Raw genomic sequence first — 11,616 nt, 5'->3', positions numbered from 1 at the left:
ATGGCTGACAGCCATGTAGTGTGTATGACTGACAGCCATGTAATGTGTATGGCCAACAGTCATGTAATGTGAATGACTGACAGCCATGTAATGTGTATGACTGACAGTCATGTAATGTGTATGGCTGACAGCCATGTAATGTGTATGACTGACAGTCATGTAATGCATATGGCCGACAGTCATGTAATGTGTATGACTGACAGCCATGTAATGTGTTTGGCGGCCAGGCATGTAATGTGTTTGGCCGACAGCCGTGTAATGTGTATGGCCGACAGCCATGTAGTGTGTATGACTGACAGCCATGTAGTGTGTATGACTGACAGTGACAGCCATGTAATGTGTATGACTGACAGCCATGTAATGTGTGTGCTTGACAGCCATGTAAAGTGTATGACTGACAGCCATGTAAAGTGTATGACTGACAGCCATGTAATGTGTATGGCCGACAGCCATGTAATGTGTGTGACTGACAGCCATGTAATGTGTATGACCGGCTTTACACTATATGGTCATTATTTTGTGGTGATATTGTTCTTTTTCAGGTAATTTCAGAGCGCACTCCTCCTGAAAAAGATGTTGGGTGCACAAAGCTTAAGGGTAATAGAGTTCAAGGGGTTTTCCCAACAAAGTTGCTAATATTTTAAAATGAATGAGCCTAAAGTGCCTATAAGATCATGCGGAGGACCGTGACTACACACAGACCTACGAAGAACAGCAGTCCTCCAAAGCAGAAAGTGCCGGCACATGGGCGATTTTACTGACACTAACTTGTTAAAAAATTATCTGCACCATATTACCAACTCTATGTGTTTATTTACTTTTTGATGGAATTCTGACTTGCAAGGTTCCCCTGCTGTCCCTGTGGCAGAGAGGGGACAGAAATTCACCTGACAAGTAATGGTTCATTCTTTTTTTCATTTACTTTATTTTTAACATTACACAATTTTCCGAAAACGCTCAAACCCCTCGGGATCACGTGATGCCATGTGACTTGTACAGAACCTAATCATTGTTGATTTTGTGTGATCCCGACATCACGTTGTGTGACACGATTCCATGCACTCCAATCACATTTATCATTGTCCATTTTAATAAAGCTTTTCATTTAAAAAAAAAAAAGTCATTTTCATACATGTGTATGTGTGGCGCCCTCTCGTGGCTGTTGTCGGTATAGGCGGGACTCTGAATGGCGGCTCCTGTAGTGGTGGTGAGCCCGCACAGATGATGTCCTGAGCCGCCGGCCGGCAGCCTGCTGAGCTCCCTGCATCCACCGCAATGGCGACGTTTGTCAGCGAACTGGAAGTGGCGAAGAAAAGCCTGAGCGAAGCACTGGGAGAGAACGTGAAGCAGTGAGTGCAGTGTGTCACCTAACAGTCCGAGGACCGGAGGCCTGCACATCCCCGTGCTAAAGTTACCGGCCACCCCGGGGTAGTGAGGGCGAGCTGGGCAGCCACTGACTGTGCGATATGTGAAGTAATGGGGGGAAGGGACGAGTTATCTCCTGCTGTATAGTGATCACATCCTGGACTGTGTGTATATATATATATATATCTAATATATGTACTGTATGTGTGTGGTCATATAACTATGCGTGTACTCGCCGCCTTCCCGTGCGGCCCCATGTGACGGGGCAGCCGCCTTCCCGTGCGGCCCCATGTGACGGGGGCAGTCACCTCCGTCTTCCCGTGCGGCCCCATGTGACGGGGGCAGCCGCCTTCCCGTGCGGCCCCATGTGACAGGGGCAGCCGCCTTCCCGTGCGGCCCCATGTGACGGGGCAGCCGCCTTCCCGTGCGGCCCCATGTGACGGGTGCAGCCGCCTTCCCGTGCGGCCCCATGTGACGGGGGCAGTCACCTCCGTCTTCCCGTGCGGCCCCATGTGACGGGGGCAGCCGCCTTCCCGTGCGGCCCCATGTGACAGGGGCAGCCGCCTTCCCGTGCGGCCCCATGTGACGGGGGCAGCCGCCTTCCCGTGCGGCCCCATGTGACGGGTGCAGTCACCTCCGTCTTCCCGTGCGGCCCCATGTGACGGGTGCAGTCACCTCCGTCTTCCCGTGCGGCCCCATGTGACGGGTGCAGTCACCTCCGTCTTCCCGTGCGGCCCCATGTGACGGGTGCAGTCACCTCCGTCTTCCCGTGCGGCCCCATGTGACAGGGGCAGCCGCCTTCCCGTGCGGCCCCATGTGACGGGTGCAGTCACCTCCGTCTTCCCGTGCGGCCCCATGTGACGGGTGCAGTCACCTCCGTCTTCCCGTGCGGCCCCATGTGACGGGTGCAGTCACCTCCGTCTTCCCGTGCGGCCCCATGTGACGGGTGCAGTCACCTCCGTCTTCCCGTGCGGCCCCATGTGACGGGTGCAGTCACCTCCGTCTTCCCGTGCGGCCCCATGTGACGGGTGCAGTCACCTCCGTCTTCCTGTGCGGCCCCATGTGACGGGTGCAGTCACCTCCGTCTTCCCGTGCGGCCCCATGTGACGGGGGCAGCCGCCTTCCCATGCGGCCCCATGTGACAGGGGCAGCCGCCTTCCCGTGCGGCCCCATGTGACGGGGGCAGCCGCCTTCCCGTGCGGCCCCATGTGACGGGTGCAGCCGCCTTCCCGTGCGGCCCCATGTGACGGGGGCAGCCGCCTTCCCGTGTGGCCCCATGTGACAGGGGCAGCCACCTTCCCGTGCGGCCCCATGTGACGGGGGCAGCCGCCTTCCCGTGTGGCCCCATGTGACAGGGGCAGCCGCCTTCCCGTGCGGCCCCATGTGACGGGGGCAGCCGCCTTCCCGTGCGGCCCCAAGTGACGAGGCAGCCGCCTTCCCGTGCGGCCCCATGTGACGGGGGCAGCCGCCTTCCCGTGCGGCCCCATGTGACGGGGGCAGTCACCTCCGTCTTCCCGTGCGGCCCCATGTGACGGGGGCAGTCACCTCCGTCTTCCCGTGCGGCCCCATGTGACGGGGGCAGTCACCTCCGTCTTCCCGTGCGGCCCCATGTGACGGGTGCAGTCACCTCCGTCTTCCTGTGCGGCCCCATGTGACGGGTGCAGTCACCTCCGCCTTCCCGTGCGGCCCCATGTGACGGGGGCAGCCGCCTTCCCGTGCGGCCCCATGTGACAGGGGCAGCCGCCTTCCCGTGCGGCCCCATGTGACGGGTGCAGCCGCCTTCCCGTGCGGCCCCATGTGACGGGGGCAGCCGCCTTCCCGTGTGGCCCCATGTGACAGGGGCAGCCGCCTTCCCGTGCGGCCCCATGTGACGGGGGCAGCCGCCTTCCCGTGTGGCCCCATGTGACAGGGGCAGCCGCCTTCCCGTGCGGCCCCATGTGACGGGGGCAGCCGCCTTCCCGTGCGGCCCCAAGTGACGAGGCAGCCGCCTTCCCGTGCGGCCCCATGTGACGGGGGCAGCCGCCTTCCCGTGCGGCCCCATGTGACGGGGGCAGTCACCTCCGTCTTCCCGTGCGGCCCCATGTGACGGGGGCAGTCACCTCCGTCTTCCCGTGCGGCCCCATGTGACGGGGGCAGTCACCTCCGTCTTCCCGTGCGGCCCCATGTGACGGGGGCAGTCACCTCCGTCTTCCCGTGCGGCCCCATGTGACGGGGGCAGTCACCTCCGTCTTCCCGTGCGGCCCCATGTGACAGGGGCAGTCACCTCCGTCTTCCCGTGCGGCCCCATGTGACGGGGGCAGTCACCTCCGTCTTCCCGTGCGGCCCCATGTGACGGGGGCAGTCGCTTCCGCGTACAGCAGTATGTGATCGGGAGAACTATTATCATCTCTGAGTCTTATTCTGGGTCACTTACTGGATTTCAGCTCCATAATCCTCACTATTCATGGGCTCTGGCTAGTTCTGCTCCCCACTAATTACTTACGGCTTTCTGCCTATGCGCAGGGGGCAGAACAAGATGAAGCCCATGAGTACTGAGGGGTACAGAACAAGAAGTGACGGAGCGTTACAGTCAGGGGTTCTGTCTCCTCTCTGCTGCTCTCAGATTAAACAACAAAAAACTGGTGACCGATTCCCTTCAATAAAAGCAGACCGTGGTTGGACGTGGGATGGAGTTCCCCTGTAATATAAGACCACTACCCTATGACGTCCTTTTCCAGTCTTTCACAGCAGTCGATCCAGCTTTAATTGCAGAATGATGCCATGAGGTCCTTCTGGGCTCTGAGTCAGTGACGTTCTTTGTTACCTTGGGGTCCTGCGGCATCTGTCAGAGTCTTCTGTGTGAAGGGTTCCGCGGCCTCTGGCAGCGTCCGCTGTGTGACGGGTTCCGCGGCCTCTGGCAGCGTCCGCTGTGTGACGGGTTCCGCGGCCTCTGGCAGCGTCCGCTGTGTGACGGGTCCCGCGGCCTCTGGCAGCGTCCGCTGTGTGACGGGTTCCGCGGCCTCTGGCAGCGTCCGCTGTGTGACGGGTCCTGCGGCCTCTGGCAGCGTCCGCTGTGTGACGGGTCCCGCGGCCTCTGGCAGCGTCCGCTGTGTGACGGGTCCCGCGGCCTCTGGCAGCGTCCGCTGTGTGACGGACCCAGCTCTGTGCTGTGGTTTTCATTATAAACAGACCAAGTGGCCTCAAAGCTGGAGAATCTGTTCACTGTCGTGTGCGGGTCTAGGTCAGCAACATATGGATATGTGTCCGAATCCACACATGATGGCCCAAGTTACAAATCTACGACTTTTTAAATTTCTGCTTTTACATTAATGGGCATGTTGGGAGTTGTAGTTTCAAACTATGTATATTGGAAACAATTATAGGCTTCTATCTTGTGGTCATAGATCTTAATATGGAGTTTTACAGAAAAAACTTTGTTCATTGATTTACTTGTGTTTCAGATATTGGGCAAATCTAAAACTGTGGTTCAAGCAGAAGATAAGCAAGGAAGAGTTTGACGTTGAAGCTCGGCGGCTTCTCTCACAGGAAAACGGTGAGACTAAAGTCTGCTCATTTATCACCTGAAGCCATATTGGATTATCTGCGAGTGCTCGCTCACCTTGTGCCCGGGGAACAGAAGGTTCAGCCTTTACATCCACTCTGTTTACTTGCTTCATGTGATCGGAATATTGCATCAAATCCAGGCATGCAGCGATTTTTGACATGTGCACAGCCCTATAGAGTAATATTGATCCGAGTGCGATCCGGTGTTTTATTGAATCTCACTCTGATCGAAAATACAGCCATGTGCACAAGCCCTGATTATAGGTTACTAGATGGTGGCCCGATTCGGGTATTCTAGAATATGCATGCCGACGTAGTATATTGCCCAGCCACGTAGTATATTGCCCAGCCCACGTAGTATATTGCCCAGCCCACGTAGTATATTGCCCAGCCCACGTAGTATATTGCCCAGCCCACGTAGTATATTGCCCAGCCCACGTAGTATATTGCCCAGCCCACGTAGTATATTGCCCAGCCCACGTAGTATATTGCCCAGCCCACGTAGTATATTGCCCAGCCCACGTAGTATATTGCCCAGCCCACGTAGTATATTGCCCAGCCCACGTAGTATATTGCACAGAGCCACGTAGTATATTGCCCAGCCCACGTAGTATATTGCCCAGCCCACGTAGTATATTGCCCAGCCCACGTAGTATATTGCCCAGCCCACGTAGTATATTGCCCAGCCCACGTAGTATATTGCCCAGCCCACGTAGTATATTGCACAGAGCCACGTAGTATATTGCCCAGCGCCACGTAGTATATTGCCCAGAGCCACGTAGTATATTGCCCAGAGCCACGTAGTATATTGCCCAGAGCCACGTAGTATATTGCCCAGAGCCACGTAGTATATTGCACAGAGCCACGTAGTATATTGCCCAGCCCACGTAGTATATTGCCCAGCCCACGTAGTATATTGCCCAGCCCACGTAGTATATTGCCCAGCCCACGTAGTATATTGCACAGAGCCACGTAGTATATTGCCCAGCGCCACGTAGTATATTGCCCAGAGCCACGTAGTATATTGCCCAGAGCCACGTAGTATATTGCCCAGAGCCACGTAGTATATTGCCCAGAGCCACGTAGTATATTGCCCAGAGCCACGTAGTATATTGCCCAGAGCCACGTAGTATATTGCCCAGAGCCACGTAGTATATTGCCCAGAGCCACGTAGTATATTGCCCAGAGCCACGTAGTATATTGCCCAGAGCCACGTAGTATATTGCCCAGAGCCACGTAGTATATTGCCCAGAGCCACGTAGTATATTGCCCAGAGCCACGTAGTATATTGCCCAGAGCCACGTAGTATATTGCCCAGAGCCACGTAGTATATTGCCCAGAGCCACGTAGTATATTGCCCAGAGCCACGTAGTATATTGCCCAGAGCCACGTAGTATATTGCCCAGAGCCACGTAGTATATTGCCCAGAGCCACGTAGTATATTGCCCAGAGCCACGTAGTATATTGCCCAGAGCCACGTAGTATATTGCCCAGAGCCACGTAGTATATTGCACAGAGCCACGTAGTATTCAGCACAGAGCCACGTAGTATATTGCCCAGACACGTAGGTATATAACACTGCCCACGCAGTATTTAGCAGTGTGTACACCATATCCCTGTTAAAAAAAAAAATAATAATTAAAATAAAAAAGTTATATACTCACCCCCTGGGATCCAGCGAAGCTGTGTGATGCGGCTGCCATCTTCCGTTCCCAGGATGCATTGCGAAATTACCCAGATGACTTAGCGGTCTGGCGAGTCCGGTGAGCGGTGACCGGAGGGGAGTATGGAGCGGGAGCTGACTGCGGGGAGTATGGAGCAGGCGCCGGGGACACTGACTGCGGGGAGTATGGAGCTGGCGCCGGGGACACTGACTGCAGGGAGTATGGAGCAGGCGCCGGGGACACTGACTGCGGGGAGTATGGAGCAGGCGCCGGGGACACTGACTGCGGGGAGTATGGAGCAGGCGCCGGGGACACTGACTGCGGGGAGTATGGAGCAGGCGCCGGGGACACTGACTGCAGGGAGTATGGAGCAGGCGCCGGGGACACTGACTGCGGGGAGTATGGAGCAGGCGCCGGGGACACTGACTGCGGGGAGTATGGAGCAGGCGCCGGGGACACTGACTGCGGGGAGTATGGAGCAGGCGCCGGGGACACTGACTGCGGGGAGTATGGAGCAGGCGCCGGGGACACTGACTGCGGGGAGTATGGAGCAGGCGCCGGGGACACTGACTGCGGGGAGTATGGAGCAGGCGCCGGGGAGTATGGAGCAGGCGCCGGGGACACTGACTGCGGGGAGTATGGAGCAGGCGCCGGGGACACTGACTGCGGGGAGTATGGAGCAGGCGGCGGGGACACTGACTGCGGGGAGTATGGAGCAGGCGCCGGGGACACTGACTGCGGGAAGTATGGAGCAGGCGCCGGGGACACTGACTGCGGGGAGTATGGAGCAGGCGCCGGGGACACTGACTGCGGGGAGTATGGAGCAGGCGCCGGGGACACTGACTGCGGGGAGTATGGAGCAGGCGCCGGGGACACTGACTGCGGGGAGTATGGAGCAGGCGCCGGGGACACTGACTGCGGGGAGTATGGAGCAGGCGCCGGGTACACTGACTGCGGGGAGTATGGAGCAGGCGCCGGGGACACTGACTGCGGGGAGTATGGAGCAGGCGCCGGGGACACTGACTGCGGGGAGTATGGAGCAGGCGCCGGGGACACTGACTGCGGGGAGTATGGAGCAGGCGCCGGGGACACTGACTGCGGGGAGTATGGAGCAGGCGGCGGGGACACTGACTGCGGGGAGTATGGAGCAGGCGCCGGGGACACTGACTGCGGGAAGTATGGAGCAGGCGCCGGGGACACTGACTGCGGGGAGTATGGAGCAGGCGCCGGGGACACTGACTGCGGGGAGTATGGAGCAGGCGCCGGGGACACTGACTGCGGGGAGTATGGAGCAGGCGCCGGGGACACTGACTGCGGGGAGTATGGAGCAGGCGCCGGGGACACTGACTGCGGGGAGTATGGAGCAGGCGCCGGGGACACTGACTGCGGGGAGTATGGAGCAGGCGCCGGGGACACTGACTGCGGGGAGTATGGAGCAGGCGCCGGGGACACTGACTGCGGGGAGTATGGAGCAGGCGCCGGGGACACTGACTGCGGGGAGTATGGAGCAGGCGCCGGGGACACTGACTGCGGGGAGTATGGAGCAGGCGCCGGGGACACTGACTGTGGGGAGTATGGAGCAGGCGGCGGCCACTGTGACAGTAGGGGAGGGACTAATCGGACTGTGACCGTCGCTGATTGGTTGTGGCAGCCATGACAGGCAGCTGGCAAGACCAATCAGCGACTTGGATTCCATGACAGACAGAGGCCGCGACCAATGAATATCCGTGACAGAAAGAAGGACAGACAGAAAGACGGAAGTGACCCTTAGACAATTATATGTATAGATAACATGCTCAGATAGGAATAACCCTTTTAAAGGAAGATGAAATAGAGAGGCAGGCGTGAATGCACCCTGCTGCGTCCGGGCTCTATGGGAAAGATGGAAACGGATGACTTCTGCTCCGGTTAAGGAGATTCCTTCATAAGATTTTACAATACACCTCTTAAGGCCCCGTCACACTTGGCGACGCTAAAGCGATCCCGACAACGATACGACCTGTCCATAGCTGCGTCGCTATGTGGTCGCTGGTGAGATGTCAAACAGTGAGATCTTCCCAACGACGCAGCAGCGATGCAGCGACTTGTACAACGATGTCGTTGGTCGTTGTGACCCTGTCACATGGCGGCTATTATGACGATTCAGACCTCGATGAGGGACGTCCTGTGTGATGTTGTAGTCACACAGGCGTGCATTTGCGTTGCTTTTTCTGCGCCCATTCAGTTCCGATTGGTGGTCGCTACTGCATTCTGATTGGTGGCGGCCTTGCCTTATGAGGCGACACAATAGCCCTTCCGTCCTTTGTTCCTGACCGCGTGGTGGTTTGCAGATCGTTGTAGAGTTCTCCGGCCTGCGACTCCTCTTCGATTTATCTATTCTTCAACGGTTCTTCTGACACCTAGGATGGAAGCGCTACTATGTCGCCTTCTGTTGAAGGCATGACTGCCAATCAGAACGCAGTAGCGACCACCAATCGGAGCGGAGGGGTGCGGAAAAGGCAACGCAAATGCACGCCTATGTGTCGGTGTCTGAGTCGTCAACGAGGTCGTTGGTAAGGTGTCAAACACAGCGATGTGTGCTACCCAGCGGAACCTCAACAATCAAAAAAAGGTCCAGGCCATTCCGACACGACCAGCGATCTCACAGCAGGGGCCTGGTCGCTGCTACGTGTCAAACATAGCGAGATCGCTACTGAGGTCGCTGTTGCGTCACAAAACTTGTGACTCAGCAGTGATCTCGCTAGCGACCTCGCTTAGTGTGAAGGTACCTTTAGCTGTGGTTGGAGGGTATAAAGGGATTTTGATGTCTTCATTTGTAGTTATTGGTGGGGGCTCTAGAATCAAATCCATAGTGATCTAAGATCACTATCCAGTCGCTAGTATACATCTTTCAGAGTGAACGTGCTGGGATAAGGCGTTATCAGAACATGTCTGCGGCGTGCTCAGATAATATGTGCGTGTCTCCTTGGATATGCAGGGATTTCCTGATTGTTAGACAATCTCTGCATGTGTTGCTGCTGTTGAACAGCCTTGAGACATGCAGCCGCGGGGACTGGCACATATTATTCGAGCACGCTGCAGACAGTCGGTTAGCACCTGAGCATGGTCTGATGATATCGCCTTATCCCAGCACATTTACTCATCACTAGTCTTTAACACTTAGATTTTAGACTTTACCATAAAGAAACAATAAACAGGTGTCTGAAGCAATGACGCACCTACAGGCTTGGGGTCTTCAGGCACTACATCGATAGCAGCCAGTCTTTGTCCTACTTGCTGAGGTCAAACCTCACACTTGTGTAGACTTATACAAAGAAGGCTGTCAGTCATTGATAAGACCGCTCACTGGACTGAAAAGCCCAGAACTAGCAGAGGATTAACCCCTTAATGACCACCAGAATGACTTACAACTGACCTGCGATATAAGAGAATGGCATCCTCCGACGGGTGACAATCCAGCTGCTGTTGGCTGTACACTATAGCTGAAAACTTGCTGCATCAGCCACGATCAGTGCTGACACCGACCATGGCCGTTTAACTCCTTAAATACTGCTGTAAATAGTGACTGCAGAATCTAGATGGTTAACGGAGTGTGCGGGCTTCCTCTTTCACCCCATCGGCACCCTGAGATCTTGTGGTCGTGATGTTTGCGATGGCATTTCGTGACCAAATAACGACCTTAAAGTCTACCAGTTCTAGTGACCTGTTCCGCAGTTAGTGACATTTAGGTGGTAAAAAAAAGTGCCCCAGTGATTGAGGTTAAAGGGAATTTATCAGCAGGTTTTCACTATGAAATCCAAGAGCATTGTAATACGGGGCAAGGAATCCTGATTCCAGGGATGTATCACTTACTGGTCTGCTTGGTGCAGTTTTCATAGAATCTGTCTGTTTTGTCTGCTGTAGATGTAGCATTGGTCAGAAGCTGAATTGTGTGTAACCCGGCCCACACCCCTGACTGGCAGGTTTCTGTGCATTGTCAGCAAACTGCTACTCTGTGGTGGGGGCGGGGCTACACAGATGAGCTGGACTGCTGGTCACCTGAGCTGTAGTCGTGGCACTAAGGGCCTTGGAATCAGGGTCTCTTGTCTAATGTTATGCTGCTCTCAGATCAAATAGCAAAAACCTGTTGACAGATTCACTTTAAAGGGAACCTGTCACCCCGTTTTTTCAGATTGAGCTATAAATACTGTTAAATAGGGCCTGCGCTGTGCGTTACTATAGTGTATGTAGTGTACCCTGATTCCCCATGTATGCTGAGAAATACATTACCAAAGTCGCCGTTTTCGCCTGTCAATCAGGCTGGTCTGGTCAGGTGGGTATGTTCACAGCGCTCTTTTGTTCCCCAGCTTTCCGTTGGTGGCGTAGTGGTGTGCGCATGTCCAAGGTCCGAATTCCCTGCGCCCACGTGAAGACGCAGCGCGCGATCTGCGCTGTAATCCCTTGCATCGGTGGGGGCGGCCATCTCGTTTGCATCTCGGCTTTGGGAAAATGGCTGCCGCGATCTCTAATGCGCACGCGCGGCATCCCGCGGCCATTTTTCTGAAGCCCCGTGCAGCAGAGCACTCCATCTGCGCACGCGCGGCCCCAGGAAGATGGCCGCCCCCACCGAAAGCTGGGGAAGAAAAGAGCGCTGTGAACACACCCACCTGACCAGACCAGCCTGATTGACAGGCGAAAACGGCGACTTTGGTAATGTATTTCTCAGAATACATGGGGAATCAGGGTACACTACATACACTATAGTAACGCACAGCGCAGGCCCTATTTAACAGTATTTATAGCTCAATCTGAAAAAACGGGGTGACAGGTTCCCTTTAAATGATGAAACACTGGTTAAACTCCATCTCTCCCTGCTTTATAATATGCTGCTGGCAGATAGTACGGCATTTTCATGGTGACAGGTTCCTTTTTATATGTGTGTATTTTTGTTGCAGTTCACTCCCACAATGATTTCCTTCTGGCTATTCTTACTCGATGCCAAATTCTTATTTCTTCTCCCGGTAAGTAACTGGATGAAAAAGTTGAGTTGCTGATGAGGATGATA

At 55.5% G+C, this 11,616-nt stretch overlaps 1 protein-coding gene across 1 annotated transcript in view; it reads left to right on the top strand.

Annotated features, from left to right (window-relative positions):
• The first annotated feature begins 1,150 nt into the window (after nt 1-1,150).
• TADA1 (transcriptional adaptor 1) overlaps nt 1,151-11,616 on the top strand; it is a 37,385-nt gene continuing 26,919 nt past the window's right edge. The window contains exons 1-3 of the mRNA XM_069737497.1: nt 1,151-1,349; nt 4,806-4,897; nt 11,507-11,572. Coding sequence (XP_069593598.1) covers nt 1,276-1,349; nt 4,806-4,897; nt 11,507-11,572 — 232 coding nt within the window. The 5' untranslated portion in view covers nt 1,151-1,275. The remainder of the gene's footprint in view (nt 1,350-4,805; nt 4,898-11,506; nt 11,573-11,616) is intronic.

Source organism: Ranitomeya imitator, chromosome 8, assembly GCF_032444005.1.
Source record: "Ranitomeya imitator isolate aRanImi1 chromosome 8, aRanImi1.pri, whole genome shotgun sequence".
NCBI classification, from domain to species: domain Eukaryota; kingdom Metazoa; phylum Chordata; class Amphibia; order Anura; family Dendrobatidae; genus Ranitomeya; species Ranitomeya imitator.
This window is presented reverse-complemented; position numbering and strand designations above follow the sequence as displayed.